Consider the following 17,997-nt stretch of genomic DNA (forward strand, 5'->3'; position numbering starts at 1 on the left):
GCTGCAGCCTCCAGTATGTGTGTAATAACATATAGGAGAAGCTGCAGCCTCCAGTATGTGTAATATAACATATAGGAGAAGCTGCAGCCTCCAGTATGTGTGTAATATAACATATAGGAGAAGCTGCAGCCTCCAGTATGTGTGTAATATAACATATAGGAGAAGCTGCAGCCTCCAGTATGTGTAATATAACATATAGGAGAAGCTGCAGCCTCCAGTATGTGTGTAATATAACATATAGGAGAAGCTGCAGCCTCCCAGTATGTGTGTAATATAACATATAAGAAGCTGCAGCCTCCAGTATGTGTGTAATATAACATATAGAAGCTGCAGCCTCCAGTATGTGTGTAATATAACATATAGAAGCTGCAGCCTCCAGTATGTGTGTAATATAACATATAGGAGAAAGCTGCAGCCTCCAGTATGTGTGTAATATAACATATAGGAGAAGCTGCAGCCTCCAGTATGTGTGTAATATAACATATAGAAGCTGCAGCCTCCAGTATGTGTGTAATATAACATATAGGAGAAGCTGCAGCCTCCAGTATGTGTAAAATAAACATATAGGAGAAGCTGCAGCCTCCAGTATGTGTGTAATATAACTATAGAAGCTGCAGCCTCCAGTATGTGTGTAATATAACATATAGGAGAAGCTGCAGCCTCCAGTATGTGTGTAATATAACATATAGAAGCTGCAGCCTCCAGTATGTGTGTAATAACATATAGGAGAAGCTGCAGCCTCCAGTATGTGTGTAATATAACATATAGGAGAAGCTGCAGCCTCCAGTATGTGTGTAATATAACATATAGGAGAAGCTGCAGCCTCCAGTATGTGTGTAATATAACATATAGGAGAAGCTGCAGCCTCAGTATGTGTGTAATATAACATATAGAAGAAGCTGCAGCCTCCAGTATGTGTGTAATATAACATATAGAAGCTGCAGCCTCCAGTATGTGTAATATAACATATAGAAGAAGCTGCAGCCTCCAGTATGTGTGTAATATAACATATAGAAGCTGCAGCCTCCAGTATGTGTGTAATATAACATATAGGAGAAGCTGCAGCCTCCAGTATGTGTGTAATATAACATATAGAAGCTGCAGCCTCCAGTATGTGTGTAATATAACATATAGGAGAAGCTGCAGCCTCCAGTATGTGTGTAATATAACATATAGGAGAAGCTGCAGCCTCCAGTATGTGTGTAATATAACATATAGGAGAAGCTGCAGCCTCCAGTATGTGTGTAATATAACATATAGGAGAAGCTGCAGCCTCCAGTATGTGTAATATAACATATAGGAGAAGCTGCAGCCTCCAGTATGTGTGTAATATAACATAACATATAGGAGAAGCTGCAGCCTCCAGTATGTGTGTAATATAACATATAGGAGAAGCTGCAGCCTCCAGTATGTGTGTAATATAACATATAGAAGCTGCAGCCTCCAGTATGTGTGTAATATACACAATTATATCCAGGACACAACAACATCCATGTGTCCCTGTCCTGTCCGCACCTACTGGGCCATACATAACCCTGCATCTGTACACGGCCTCTGGTTACCATAACATATATAGTACTGGTAATAATAACCCTGCATCTATACACGGTGTCTGGTTACCATAACATATATAGTACTGGTAATAGTACCCCGCCTATATACGGTGTCTGGTTACATCTCCATAACATATATAGTACTAGTAATAATAACCCTGCATCTATACACGGTGTCTGGTTACCATAACATATATAGTACTGGTAATAGTACCCCGCCTATATACGGTGTCTGGTTACATCTCCATAACATATATAGTACTGGTAATAATAACCCTGCATCTATACACGGTGTCTGGTTACCATATCATATATAGTAGTGGTAATAATAACCCTGCATCTATACACGGTGTCTGGTTACCATATCATATATAGTATAGGTAATAATAACCCTGCATCTATACACGGTGTCTGGTTACCATATCATATATAGTATAGGTAATAATACCCTGCATCTATACACGGTGTCTGGTTACCATAACATATATAGTACTGGTAATAGTACCCCGCCTATATACGGTGTCTGGTTACATCTCCATAACATATATAGTACTGGTAATAATAACCCTGCATCTATACACGGTGTCTGGTTACCATAACATATATAGTACTGGTAATAGTACCCCGCCTATATACGGTGTCTGGTTACATCTCCATTACATATATAGTACTGGTAATAATAACCCTGCATCTATACACGGTGTCTGGTTACCATATCATATATAGTATTGGTAATAATAACCCTGCATCTATACACGGTGTCTGGTTACCATATCATATATAGTATTGGTAATAATAACCCTGCATCTATACACGGTGTCTGGTTACCATATCATATATAGTATAGGTAATAATAACCCTGCATCTGGTTATAGTATTGTATAGTATAGGTAATAATAACCCTGCATCTATACACGGCCTCTGGTTATAGTATTGTATAGTATAGGTAATAATTATTTGGTCACTGTACACCATGCTAACCTCTTCCTCCATGTTAATCTACTATTCTATAACTTACCCATCTTCTTCGGCAGCAGGTAGACGTCCTGCTTGTATCTGCCCTCAGGGGCGTTGTAGAGTTCAATTAAAGCTAATGCCTATGGATAAGAGAGAGATATCTCATATTACGGCTGAAATAAACCCAGCCCCATTATGAAGTGTAGCGGTCACCTGAGATCAGCAGACGCTCGGGTCTCCGTGGTCGGGAACACACATGGGACTGTAAAGCACACAACCCCTGCTGCAATAGGATGGGGGTCGCAGGCATTACCGGCTCCCCGCAACACCTGCCAGCAGAGAGGAGGTTACTGCTGATCCAGAAGGGACCCCTGATCACAGGAACCCGATAACAGGGACCCCCCCACCACCGATTACAGGAACCCCCCCGATCAGAGGGACCCCTGATCACAGAAACCCCTGATGACAGGGACCCTCCGATCAGAGGGACCCCCCCGATCACAGGAACCCGATAACAGGGACCCCCCCACCACCGATTACAGGAACCCCCCGATCAGAGGGACCCCTGATCACAGAAACCCCAGATCACAGGGACAATATATAATGATATATATATCACTAGTGATGTCAGTGCAGCCCTTGCTGTGTGTGTATATATATCATTAGTGATGTCTGTGCAGCCCTTGCTGTATGTATATTACACAGGGAGGTGGCCGGGCTATTACACAGGGAGGTGGCCGGGCTATTACACAGGGCGGTGACCGGGCTATTACACAGGGAGGTGGCCGGGCTATTACACAGGGAGGTGGCCGGGCTATTACACAGGGAGGTGGCCGGGCTATTACACAGGGAGGTGGCCGGGCTATTACACAGGGAGGTGGCCGGGCTATTACACAGGGAGGTGGCCGGGCTATTACACAGGGAGGTGGCCGGGCTATTACACAGGGAGGTGGCTGGGCTATTACACAGGGAGGTGGCCGGGCTATTACACAACTTAACCAAATGAAACCAGAATTTCTCCACTTACTTCTGTAGTTGCGGTTATTGAAAGTACAAATGTTGGAATGGTCGAGCAACTTAGATTGAGGAGACGGCCCTGAAAAACAGAAGGGGGGTAAAATGATGCTGTGACGTATCAAATCCCCATAGAAAATCTCTCCTGCTCTGGACAGTTCCTGACATGGACAGAGGTGGCAGCAGAGAGCACTGTGTCAGACTGGAGAGAATACACCACTTCCTGCAGGACATACAGCAGCTGATAAGTACTGGAAGACTGGAGATTTTTAATAGAAGTAAATTACAAATCTATATAACTTTCTGACACCAGTTGATTTGAACAAAAAAAAATTGAGACAAATTCCAAAGAGATATATTGGACAAACAAAATTCCAGGTGGCAGGGACTTGGAGGGGAAAAAAAGTCCCCCCTTCAGTGGCTCTTGGTCAATTGCTCTGGGGTTCCTGGCAGAAGTGCCCCTGATGTCGTCAATATACAATGGGAATGAAGAAGTCACATGCAAAAACAGGTCTACATGACCGCTGGGGCCATTAGCTGCAGTGATACCATGTATGTGGACATCACTTTTTTCTGTCACTTATTGATTGGGACCCACACAGCATGCCTCAGGCAGACGCTATGAGAAGAGCATTAATAACACTGATCAGTGCTATGTAATAGCCTCAGGCAGACTCTATGAGAAGAGCATCGATAACACTGATCAGTGCTATGTAATAGCCTCAGGCAGGACTATGAGAAGAGCATCAGTAACACTGATGAGTGCTATGTGATAGCCTCAGGCAGACTCTATGAGAAGGGCATTAATAACACTGATCAGTGCTATGTAATAGCCTCAGGCAGGACTATGAGAAGAGCATCAGTAACACTGATGAGTGCTATTTGATAGCCTCAGGCAGACTCTATGAGAAGGGCATCAATAACACTGATCAGTGCTATGTAATAGCCTCAGGCAGACCCTATGAGAAGAGCATCAGTAACACTGATGACTGCTACGTGATAGCCTCAGGCAGACCCTATGAGAAGGGCATTGATAACACTGATCAGTGTATGTAATGGCCTCAGGCAGACCCTATGAGAAGAACATCGATAACACTGATCAGTGTATGTAATAGCATCAGGCAGACTTTATGAGAAAAGCATCGATAACACTGATCAGTGTATGTAATAACCTAAGGCAGACTATGATTAGAGCATCAATAACACTGATCAAAGCTATGTAACAGCCTCAGGCAGACTCTATGAGAAGTGCATCGATAACACTGATCAGTGCTATGTAATAGCCTTAGGAAGACCAGTGTATGTAATGGGCTCAGACAGACTCTACGAGAAGGGCATTGATAACACTGATCAGTGTATGTAATGGCTTCAGGCAGACCCTATGAGAAGTGCATCGATAACACTGATCAGTGTATGTAATAGCCTCAGGCAGACTCTATGAGAAGGGCATCGATAACACTGATCAGTGCTATGTAATACAGCATCAACCAGTATAAGCAATCTAATGATTGCAGATAAAAGAATTAAAAAAAAAATAAATAAAAATAATATATATATATATATATATATATATATATATATATATATATATATATATATATATATATACACATACACACTACCGTTCAAAAGTTTGGGGTCACCCAAACAATTTAGTGTTTTCCATGAAAAGTCACTGTTCTTCACCACCATACCTTGTGAAATGAATAGAAAATAGAGCCAAGACATTGACAAGGTTAGAAATACTGATTTGTATGTGAAATAACATTGTTCTTACATCACACTTTGCTTCCGTCCCAGAATCCTCCTTTTGCAGCAATTCCAGCATTGCACACCTTTGGCATTCTAGCTATTAATCTGTTGGGGTAAGCTGGAGAAATTGCCCCCCACGCTTCTAGAAGCAGCTCCCACAAGTTGGATTGGTTGGATGGGCACTTCTGGCGTACCATACGGTCCAGCTGCTCCCACAATGGGGTGGTGATCTGGTGACTGCGCTGGCCACTCCATTACCTATGATAGAATACCAGCTGCTGCTTCTGCTGGAAATAGTTCTTGCACAATTTGGAGGTGTGTTTAGGGTCATTGTCCTGTTGTAGGATGAAATTGGCTCCAACCAAGCGCTGCCCACTGGGTATGGCATGGCGGTGCAGAGTGATCGCCTTCCTTATTCACAATCTCTTTTACCCTGTACAAATCTCCCACCTTACCAGCACCAACCCCAGACCATCACATGACCTCCACCATGTATAACAGATGGCGTCAGGCATTCTTCCAGCATCTTCTCATTTCTTCTGCGTCTCACAAACATTCTTCTTTGTCATCCAAACACCTCAAACTTGGATTCATCCGTCCACAACACTTTTTTCCAGGCTTCCTCTGTCCAATGTCTCTGTTCTTTTGCCCATCTTACTCTTTTTCTTTTATTGGCCAGTCTCAGATAGGGCTTTTTCTTTGCCACTCTGCCCTGAAGCCCAAATAATGAAGATGCCAGGCCCCTAACTGGCATCTTCATTAAATAGTACCCGCAAAACACCAGTGTCACCATCTACAGGGAAGAGGCGGCTGCAGGCATCTGTTTCTCAAACTAGAGACTCTAATGTGCTTATCTTCTTGCTTAGTTGTGCAACGCGGCCTCCCACTTCTTTTTCTACTCTGGTTAGAGCCTGTTTGTGCTGTCCTCTGAAGGGAGTAGTACACACCGTTGTAGGAAATCTTCAATATCTTAGCAATTTCTGGCATGGAATAGTTTGTCGAGTTTCAGATGAAAGTTCTCTTTTTCTGGCCCGTTTGAGCGTTCAATTGACCCCACAAATGTGATGCTCCAGAAACACAATCTGCTCAAAGAAAGGTCAGTTTTGTAGCTTCTGTAACGAGCTAGACTGTTTTCAGATATGTGAACATGATTGCACAAGGGTTTTCTAATCATCAATTAGCCTTCTGAGCCAATGAACAAACACATTTTACCATTAGAAGACTGGAGTGATAGTTGCTGGAAATGGGCCTCTATACACCTATGTAGATATTGCACCAAAAACCAGATATTTGCAGCTAGAATAGTCATTTACTACATTAGCAATGTATAGAGTGGATTTGTTTAAAGTTAGGACTAGTTTAAAGTTATCTTCATTGAAAAGTACAGTGCTTTTTGAAGAGTCACATCAGGGACATTGGAATCACAGGTATTTGTAAAAAAAAAAAAAAAAGTTTTACTGTTAAAAAATAGTAAAACATTAGAGAAGCTGTAATGGATCTCGCTGTGTGAATAAGGACGTCAGGTCAGTTTTACCCTTAAGTGCATTACGTAAGCACAGAAACCGCCTGGATTTTCCAAAATTGCATTTTCTTTCCAATTTCAACTCATAAATAATATTTTATTGTTATTGTAGATTGAAAGGCTCCATGACACAGTCCACCTGTTCCTGACAACACAACAGCCCTCATCTGAAATGAGAAGCTATAGTATCTGGATATACATATAACCAATAGCTGTAGTATCTAAATATACATACAATCAATAGCTATAGTATCTAGATATACAGATAGTCAATAGCTATAGTATCTAGATATACAGATAGTCAATAGCTATAGTATCTAGATATACAGATAGTCAATAGCTATAGAATCCAGATATACATATAATCAATAGCTATAGAATCCAGATATACATATAATCAATAGCTATAATATCTGGATATACATATAATCAATAGCTATAATATCTGGATATACATATAACCAATAGCTGTAGTATCTAAATATACATACAATCAATAGCTATAGTATCTAGATATACAGATAGTCAATAGCTATAGTATCTAGATATACAGATAGTCAATAGCTATAATATCTGGATATACATATAATCAATAGCTATAGAATCCAGATATACATATAATCAATAGCTATAATATCTGGATATACATATAATCAATAGCTATAATATCTGGATATACATATAATCAATAGCTATAGTATCTGATATACATATAATCAATATCTATAGTATCTGTTTTTGTGAGCTGCTGCCTTGTGATCCCTTTCTTTATAATGGAAGTCAATGGAAAAACGGACAGAAGGGGGCGCAGACAAACACATCCATTGTTTCCATGAAGGGGATGACAAAGCGCAGTGTGATGCCGGCCTGAATGTGGACGTGAATGATAAGGGGAGGAGTCCTGTCACTGGGGCAGAGCGCCTACCTCAGCCAGGAGAACGATCCGCTTTCCATCCGGCCAGATGACATGATCCACCTGAGATCGGATCCGTTCCCACGTCAGCTCAGGTGTACGCAAACTGGTCTAAGAAAAGGAGAAGGCAGAAAAACGGCAGAGATATCAATGGGATGTATAGGAGACACAAGGAGACACTTAAAGTGTAACCGTCGTGTAAATGTCACTTATCAGAAATCAATAAGTATCAATAGTACAAGCGATTATAAGAAACTCTGTAATAGGTTTTATTAAATGAAAGTGTTTCCTTCTGTACTCAGGAAGCTATTTCCCTACCTCCCCCACCTCCCCAAACTTCAGAAGCAGCAGGATTTCTGTGTCCATTATGGTCTATGGAGAGGGGAGGGGCTGAGGGGGATGAGTGAGCACAGAGAGGAGAAAAGGCAGCCCTGCACAGCACATCATCCTGCAATCTTTTCTCACCAAGATCCCGGACCAGCACTGACCTCTCTGACCTGTGACTCCGGCGTTTTATTGCAGTGCAGTCAGTTAAATCACAGCAATAACGGACGTTATTTTAAATACAAGGCAGATGCCTTTTCTCTTTTTTTAACATTGTGTGAACATAGCCTATTATATTCTGTGTATTATATTATATACTGCATATTCTATTCTGTGTATTATATTATATTCTGTGTATTATATTATATACTGCGTATTCTATTCTGTGTATTGTATTATATTCTGTGTATTATATTCTGTGTATTATATTCTGTGTATTATATTATATACTGCGTATTCTATTCTGTATATTATATTCTGTGTATTCTATTCTGTGTATTATATTATATTCTGTGTATTATATTATATACTGCGTATTCTATTCTGTGTATTATATTCTGTGTATTCTATTCTGTGTATTATATTATATTCTGTATATTATATTCTGTGTATTATATTCTGTGTATTATATTATATACTGCATATTCTATTCTGTGTATTATATTATATTCTGTGTATTATATTATATACTGCGTATTCTATTCTGTGTATTGTATTATATTCTGTGTATTATATTATATTCTGTGTATTATATTATATACTGCGTATTCTATTCTGTGTATTGTATTATATTCTGTGTATTATATTATATTCTGTGTATTATATTCTGTGTATTATATTATATACTGCGTATTCTATTCTGTGTATTATATTCTATTCTGTGTATTATATTATATACTGCGTATTCTATTCTGTGTATTATATTATATTCTGTGTATTATATTATATACTGCGTATTCTATTCTGTGTATTGTATTATATTCTGTGTATTATATTATATTCTGTGTATTATATTATATACTGCGTATTCTATTCTGTATATTGTATTATATTCTGTGTATTATATTATATACTGCATATTCTATTCTGTGTATTATATTTTATTTTGTGTATTATATTATATACTGCGTATTCTATTCTGTGTATTATATTATATACTGCGTATTCTATTCTGTGTATTATATTATATTCTGTGTATTATATTATATACTGCGTATTCTATTCTGTGTATTGTATTATATTCTGTGTATTATATTATATACTGCATATTCTATTCTGTGTATTATATTTTATTTTGTGTATTATATTATATACTGCGTATTATATTCTGTGTATTATATTATATACTGCGTATTCTATTCTGTGTATTATATTATATTCTGTGTATTATATTATATACTGCGTATTCTATTCTGTGTATTGTATTATATTCTGTGTATTATATTATATTCTGTGTATTATATTATATACTGCGTATTCTATTCTGTGTATTGTATTATATTCTGTGTATTATATTATATTCTGTGTATTATATTCTGTGTATTATATTATATACTGCGTATTCTATTCTGTGTATTATATTATATTCTGTGTATTATATTATATACTGCGTATTCTATTCTGTGTATTGTATTATATTCTGTGTATTATATTATATTCTGTGTATTATATTATATACTGCGTATTCTATTCTGTGTATTGTATTATATTCTGTGTATTATATTATATTCTGTGTATTATATTCTGTGTATTATATTATATACTGCGTATTCTATTCTGTGTATTATATTATATACTGCGTATTCTATTCTGTATATTATATTCTGTGTATTATATTATATTCTGTGTATTATATTATATACTGCGTATTCTATTCTGTGTATTGTATTCTATTCTGTGTATTATATTATATTCTGTGTATTATATTCTGTGTATTATATTATATTCTGTGTATTATATTATATACTGAGTATTCTATTCTGTGTATTATATTATATACTGCGTATTCTATTCTGTATATTATATTCTGTGTATTATATTCTGTGTATTATATTATATTCTGTGTATTATATTATATACTGCGTATTCTATTCTGTGTATTGTATTATATTCTGTGTATTATATTATATTCTGTGTATTATATTCTGTGTATTATATTATATACTGCGTATTCTATTCTGTGTATTATATTATATACTGCGTATTCTATTCTGTATATTATATTCTGTGTATTATATTCTGTGTATTATATTATATTCTGTGTATTATATTATATACTGCGTATTCTATTCTGTGTATTGTATTATATTCTGTGTATTATATTATATACTGCGTATTCTATTCTGTGTATTATATTATATACTGCGTATTCTATTCTGTATATTATATTCTGTGTATTATATTCTGTGTATTATATTATATTCTGTGTATTATATTATATACTGCGTATTCTATTCTGTGTATTGTATTATATTCTGTGTATTATATTATATTCTGTGTATTATATTCTGTGTATTATATTATATACTGCGTATTCTATTCTGTGTATTATATTATATACTGCGTATTCTATTCTGTATATTATATTCTGTGTATTATATTCTGTGTATTATATTATATTCTGTGTATTATATTATATACTGCGTATTCTATTCTGTATATTATATTATATTCTGTGTATTATATTATATACTGAGTATTCTATTCTATGTATTATATTATATTCTGTGTATTATATTCTATTCTGTGTATTATATTATATACTGCGTATTCTATTCTGTGTATTATATTCTATTCTGTGTATTATATTATATACTGCGTATTCTATTCTGTATATTATATTCTGTGTATTATATTATATTCTATGTATTATATTCTGTGTATTATATTATATTCTGTGTATTATATTATATACTGCGTATTCTATTCTGTGTATTATATTATATTCTGTGGGATGGGGCGGGGCCTGGCTATGGAGGAGTGAGGACGTGTGTGCTTTGAGCTCCTGCCCGGTCTCCTCATAGGCCCGCTATTTCAGCCCGAAAGAACGACCACCCGGCTCCTGAAGTGATGAGGGGAAAGCAGAACTCTAAGAGGACTCCCTCCACGGGCCCTGCGACTGCTAACAGGGACATCAGCAGCTTCTTCTCTCCCCAGCCTACGCAGCTGCCTTCCACAGCAATGGCGCCACTGCCCATCCGCACTGACCAGCTGGCCGTTGATGCAACGGTACATACCGATTCCCGGAGCTCGCAGACCCTCTCCGGGACCTCCGGTCCACCCGACACGAGGCTTGGTGCGGCGCAGAGGACGAGATCCGCTCCGGTAGGAGATGCTGCCCCCTCTCCACGTGGCGCGGCCGCCATTTTGCCCGCGCACTCCCCTGTGGACCCGGTTCTTTCTGCCGCACGGTCAGCGGCTGCGACCTCCATCTCCCCTTTCCGGACCCGGCAGGTGGCTGCTTCGGGAGAGGAAGTACGCTGGGCTTCAGCTGACGATGAGGGCCCTCCACCCAGGCCTGCTCCGCTGACGGCCGCCGCCATGTCATACGCCGGCGTGGTGAAGGCCCAGATACATGCTGCCGAGAGTGAGGGCGCTCTGCTTCACAGCCAGGACTCTATGATCTCCGCTGATGGCCGCATGGAGGAAGGTAACGGGGCCTTGAGTGTCATCTTCCCTGCAGTACTGGGGACCTCTGCACCTCCAGATGGGCCCGTTAACCCCTTCGCCTCCCATGTCCCGGCTGGGTTGTCTTCCCCTGGGTCACAGGCCTTGGACTCCCCTGCCCCATTGCTCCCCTCTTCCTCAGAGGAAAGTATTCTGTCACCCCCCCCTGAGTGCAGCCAGGTGCTCTTCTGTGACCGGGACGACCAGGTCCTTTTGATGGACGTGCAGATGGGTGATGGGGGCCCATCTCTACCTGCCTCACCCTTGCTCCCACTTCACTCACCCGTTCAGGCGACCATGATGGGGGATAGACGAGCCGGCTCCTCTCAGATGGAGTTATCCTTCCTGGATGTTCTGAAGGAATTAAAGGACCTCCGTGCTCACCTGCATACCATACCAACCAAAAGTGACATGGAGGAGTATGTCACTCGCCTTGAGACGTCTTGCAGGGCCGATATCTCTACTCTGCGGACAGAGGTCCAACATCTCGAGCAACAAGTGGCATCTAATACCAATGTGACTGACACTTTATCCAATAGAATCACTGACCATGATCACCTTCTCTCCGAACACTCTTATCAATTACAATACCTCTCTGATGCGCTAGACCAGGGGTGGGGAACCTCCGGCCCGCGGGCCGCCTCCGGCCCCTGACACCTCCGGATGCGGCCCGCGGCACCCCTGTGACATGCGCTGCTCTGGAGGAGAAGGAGCCGGCATTCACAGCTTCCTCCTGTGTCTGTGACAGTTACCAGACACAGGAGGACGCTGTGTATGCCGGCTCCTTCTCCTCCAGAGCGGCACACGTCTTCTGCGGTTTGCGGCTCTCCTATGATGTGCGCCGCGGTGGTGAGGCAGGAGCCGGCATACACAGCATCTTCCTGTGTCTGTGCCGGCTCCTTCCCCAACAGAGCGGCGCACGTCTTGTGACTCCTGCGGGCCGCGCGCGATGACGTCATTTCACCGCGCGCCGCCTGCAGGAGAAGACCGGCACAGAAGAGAGGAGGGAGAAGAGGAGCTGGATAGCGTGGGAGCGGAGGAAAGGTGAGTGGGATGTTTATTTTTTTTTTTATTTGGGGCAGGCACTGGGGATTAACTAGGCCACCAGGGACATGACTGGGGGGGATGGGGGGTTAAGAAGGCTACCAGGGACCTGACTGGGGGGTTAAGAAGGCCACCAGGGACATGACTGAGGGGCTTAACTAGGCCACCAGGGACATGACTGAGGGGTTAACTAGGCCACCAGGGACATGACTGAGGGGGTTAAGAAGGCCACCAGGGACATGACTGAGGGGGTTAAAAAGGCCACCAGGGACATGACTGAGGGGGTTAAAAAGGCCACCAGGGACATGACTGAGGGGGTTAAAAAGGCCACCAGGGACATGACTGAGGGGGTTAAAAAGGCCACCAGGGACATGACTGAGGGGGTTAAAAAGGCCACCAGGGACATGACTGAGGGGTTAACTAGGCTACCAGGGACATGACTGGGGGGTTAACTAGGCTACCAGGGACATGACTGGGGGGTTAACTAGGCTCCTAGGGACATGACGGGGGGCATACTAGGCTGCCAGGGACATGACTGGGGGGTTATCTAGGCTACCGCAGACATCACAGAGGGGCTTAACTAGGCTACCAGGGACATAACTGGGGGTATTAACTAGGCTACCAGGGACATAACTGAGGGTATTAACTAGGCCTATCAGAGGCATCATTGGGTGTGTGTGTGTGGGGGGGGGGGGGGGTAATTAGGCTACCAGGGACATGACTGAGGGGCTAAACTAGGCTACCACGGACATCACAGAGGGGCTTAACTAGGCTACCAGGGACATGACTGGGGGGATTAACTAGGCTAGCAGGGACATAACTGGGGGGATTAACTAGGCTAGCAGGGACATGACTGGGGGGATTAACTAGGCTAGCAGGGAGATGACTGGGGGGATTAACTAGGCTAGCAGGGAGATGACTGGGGGGATTAACTAGGCTAGCAGGGAGATGACTGGGGGGATTAACTAGGCTAGCAGGGAGATGACTGGGGGGATTAACTAGGCTAGCAGGGAGATGACTGGGGGGATTAACTAGGCTACCAGGGACATGACTGGGGGGTTATCTAGGCTACCGCGGACATCACAGAGGGGCTTAACTAGGCTACCAGGGACATGACTGGGGGGATTAACTATGCTAGCAGGGACATGACTGGGGGGATTAACTAGGCCTATCAGAGGCATCATTGGGTGTGTGGGGGGGGGGGGTAATTAGGCTACCAGGGACATGACTGGGGGGTTAACTCAGGCTACAGGGTATCACTAAGGATTCACATCAGGTACAAGGGGCATCACAGAGGGTTAACTACAATAGCAGGGGCATTAGGGGAACAATACTTTGCCTTGCCCCGGGTGCTGCAAACCCACGCTACCCTGCTGCGCACGGTATGCGGCCCTCGAATGATTTTATAAATGCCCGACCGGCCCTTGACATGGAAAAGGTTCCCCACCCCTGCGCTAGACGATATTGAGAATAGAGGTCGTCGGAACAATTTACGAATCCGGGGACTGCCTGAGTCGGTGGAGACACGGGAGCTGGACTCTACCTTACAATCTCTCTTTAACTTTGTTCTGAGTGCCCCGCCAGATGCCAGACTGGAACTAGACAGAGCTCATAGATCCCTGGGGCCACGTTCCTCTGACCCGGACAACCCTAGGGATGTCATTTGTAGGGTGCACCGGTACCAGCAGAAAGAGGCTATTCTGTCTAAGCTGCGAGATGCTGGTCCTATCCGGTACGAAGGCCGGAATATACAAATTCTTCCTGACCTATCCCGCCTGACCCTCCAAAAGCGCAGAGCGCTTCGTCCCGTTGGAATTGCTTCGCAGCCGCAATATTGCATACTCTTGGGGATTTCCGTTTCGTCTCCAGGTGCGAAGGGACGGTCGGGTCCTGTCACTGAGTCACCCCAGAGACTTGTTCCTGTTTCGTGAGGCACTTGACCTGCCGGAGGTCACTCTAGCGGATTGGCCAGAGCTTCCTTCAGGCCCTCCGGTTGTTCCACCACCGCGGTCGCAGCGGTCCTCGAGGAGACGGCGAGGTGGCAACAGACGGGCCAATCACCCGCAACAGCAGCGGGATCCTGCCACCCCGTTGAGGAGTAGTCCGCCCTCAGCCTAGGAGTTCTCTTGTGAGCCTTTGGCTATCCTGATACCACCCCTCATATACTGTACCCCTGGCTAATTCTTCAGTTGGACTTTATTGCATTTCTGTTGTGGGTTATTTTCTGCTGGGATGACGTTCCTCTGTCCACCCGCCGACCCTCCCTGCGCTATGCCTTAGGGATACGCCTTCTGGTGCACCTGTGGTCAGAATGGCTTGAATACTGTAACAACATAATATTAGTGCGCTCAGCGGGGGGGTGCGGTGCTTGGACACGGGTGACGCCACCACTCCCATTTTATCATACTGTTCCTGTTCTATGCCGGGGGGTATGCCTGCCTTCTCTGCTGCTCGGGGGTGGAATCCTTGTATTCAGTTTGCGTTATGTTGGTCGTTCTCCCATGATGTTACAATGGGCTCCGGGGGACAGGGGGGAGCACTCCTACCTGGTTAGTCTCGCCCTCACCGGGATCCGTGCCCTCAGGGTACACGAGTAGTTTGGTCCCACTCTACCTTCCCCCTCTGTGGAGCCTACCCTTTTCTTAACTTGGGTTTTTCCACTTGTTCTCTTCTATCTCTTTTCCTTCTCTTTTGTCTACTCTTTCTACTCTCCTTCCCCTCTCAGCCCCCTTTCCCTATCGTTCTATCCTTCCCCGCCTGTACCGTCCTCTTGCCCTGACCAAGGATGTCGACCCTAAACATCTGTTCGCTGAATGTCCGGGGATTTAATGTGCCCCAGAAACGGTCGCAAATTCTGTATCACATGCACAAGAAGAAAATACAGGTAGTGTTGTTGCAGGAAACACATTTTAAGTGCCAACACGTCCCTAACATTAGAGATAAATATTATACTCAATGGTACCATAGCCCGAACCCGGACGCTAGGGCCCGGGGGGTCTCTGTTGCGCTGCATAAGTCTCTACCGGGTACTGTCTTAGACTCCTGCATAGATGAAAAGGGTAGATTTTTGATCCTAAAATTGAAAATAGGCTCCATTACATATACCATTGCTAACTGGTACTCTCCTAATCAGAATCAGACTGTTGCATGTCGATCCTTTCTGAATACTCTTTCTCAATTCACAGAAGGGATTCTGCTCATTGGAGGAGACTTCAACCTTCCTCTGGATCCGATTATGGACACATCGGCGGGTAGGAGCGCTGTCCCCCCACGACGGCTACGCGCTCTTAAGCGCGATCTGCATGGGCTCCAGCTGGTGGATGTCTGGCGCGCATTGCATCCTCAAGGTAGAGATTACACCTACTATTCCCCCTCCCACACGTCCTATAGTCGCATTGATTATTTCCTGATCAGCCAATACGCCCTTACTTGGCAACCATCCGCCTCTGTAGGCGACATATTATTTTCCGATCATGCCCCCATCTATCTTTCTATTTCTCTTCCCAACTACCTTAACCCCTCCTGGTCATGGAAGCTTAACGACCATCTTCTGAAAGACGTGGCGTGTGTGGCTGATATTGAGAAGACTATTACTTCCTTTATCCACATCCACGCCTCAGACCCCACTCCACTACCCACGCAGTGGGAAGCCATGAAATGCGTGCTTCGTGGCACCTTCATAAAGCACGGCACGCGCCTTAAGCGTGAGAAGGCCTCTAAAATCACTTCTCTCCTGAACCGCATCCACACGCTAGAAACCGCGCATAAACGTACACTCTCTTCCGTTACTTATGCGGAATTGGTCAAATTGAAAGATGACTTGAGAGCGCTTCTTGATCAGACATATACCTCTCAACGCTTGCAATATCGTCGCTTCCTTTATGACCATTCTGATAAGTGCGGACGTCCTTTGGCCCGTCTCATTCATCCTCGGCAGGGGCGGGCTTACATCCCACGCATAACACAGCCCGATGGTACAGACTCGCAGAACCCCGCTGATATCCTGAATGTTTTTCATACCTATTACTCCCAGCTCTATAACATTCACCCCAATAACACGTCTAACATCACGGCCCCCTCTGACGTCCAGGCATACATTACTGACACGGCCCTGCCCACGCTGAACACGGAGGATGTTGAGATGTTGGAGGATGATATTTCTGAACAGGAAATTAGGTTCACCATTAAACACACCCCGGCCGGTAAATGCCCGGGTCCTGATGGGTTCACCCCTTCCTTCTACAAATCTTTTAGCAGCCTTCTCTCCCCCTTTATGGTGAAGGTGTTTAACTCTGTCTCGGATGGCTCTTGCTGGGTGCCTCAGTCTTTGGAGGCACATATTAGTGTTCTACCTAAACCAGGCAAGGATCACACTCAGGTTACCAACTATAGGCCCATTTCCCTTTTTAATGTGGATATTAAATTGTTCTCCAAAGTACTTGCCACCCGTTTGACGCCGCTCCTGCCTGGGATCACACACCTAGACCAAGTTGGGTTTGTACAGGGGCGGGAGGCGAGGGACAACACCAACAAGACTCTGGCTCTCATATCTGGGGCCAAGGCTCGCGCACTACCGTTTTGCCTTCTTTCGGTTGACGCGGAGAAGGCCTTCGATCGTGTCGACTGGGGCTTTCTCCAGGCTGCTTTGCGGCAGGTTGGTGTTGGTCCTCGCTTCCTCAGCAGAATAATGTCGTTATACACAGGTCCCACGGCGAGAGTACGGGTCAACGGGGCGCTGTCAGACCCCATTCCCATTTCCAATGGCACACGACAGGGGTGCCCCCTTTCTCCCCTTCTGTATGTCCTGGTGATGGAGCATCTGGCGACAGCCATACGAGACAACCCCAATATTCATGGTCTGTCCCTGCAGGGGACTGAATATAAAGCCGCTCTTTACGCGGATGATCTTCTCCTGTACGTTACTCAACCCCACATCTCTTTCCCATCTATTATATCTGAGTTTCAGCGCTTTGGTCAGGTATCTAACTTCAAGGTGAATTACACGAAATCTGAAGTACTCAACATCTCTCTTCCCACTGACGATGCCGCCTCCATTGCCCATAATTTCCCCTTTAGATGGCAACGAGATTACCTCACATACCTTGGAATAAATGTCTCTGCCGACCTCACCCGTCTATACTCCCTTAACTACCAGCCCCTCTTGGATCGCACACTGAAAGACCTCCAGGCATATAATAAGAAACCTCTGTCCTGGTTTGGCCGCATCAATGTTATAAAAATGGACATTCTCC

The 17,997-nt window shown here is 43.6% G+C and overlaps 1 protein-coding gene across 6 annotated transcripts in view; it reads right to left on the reverse strand.

Annotated features, from left to right (window-relative positions):
* Nucleotides 1–17,997, reverse strand: part of AHCYL1 (adenosylhomocysteinase like 1) — a 158,077-nt gene that overhangs the window by 8,456 nt on the left and 131,624 nt on the right. For all 6 annotated transcript variants that reach the window (XM_069945862.1, XM_069945863.1, XM_069945864.1 and 3 more), the window contains 3 exons: nucleotides 7,724–7,822; nucleotides 3,538–3,606; nucleotides 2,572–2,650 (listed from right to left, as the gene is read on the reverse strand). In XM_069945862.1, the coding sequence (XP_069801963.1) occupies nucleotides 2,572–2,650; nucleotides 3,538–3,606; nucleotides 7,724–7,822 (247 nt within the window). The remainder of the gene's footprint in view (nucleotides 1–2,571; nucleotides 2,651–3,537; nucleotides 3,607–7,723; nucleotides 7,823–17,997) is intronic.

This window comes from Dendropsophus ebraccatus, chromosome 11 (assembly GCF_027789765.1).
Source record: "Dendropsophus ebraccatus isolate aDenEbr1 chromosome 11, aDenEbr1.pat, whole genome shotgun sequence".
NCBI classification, from domain to species: Eukaryota; Metazoa; Chordata; class Amphibia; order Anura; family Hylidae; genus Dendropsophus; species Dendropsophus ebraccatus.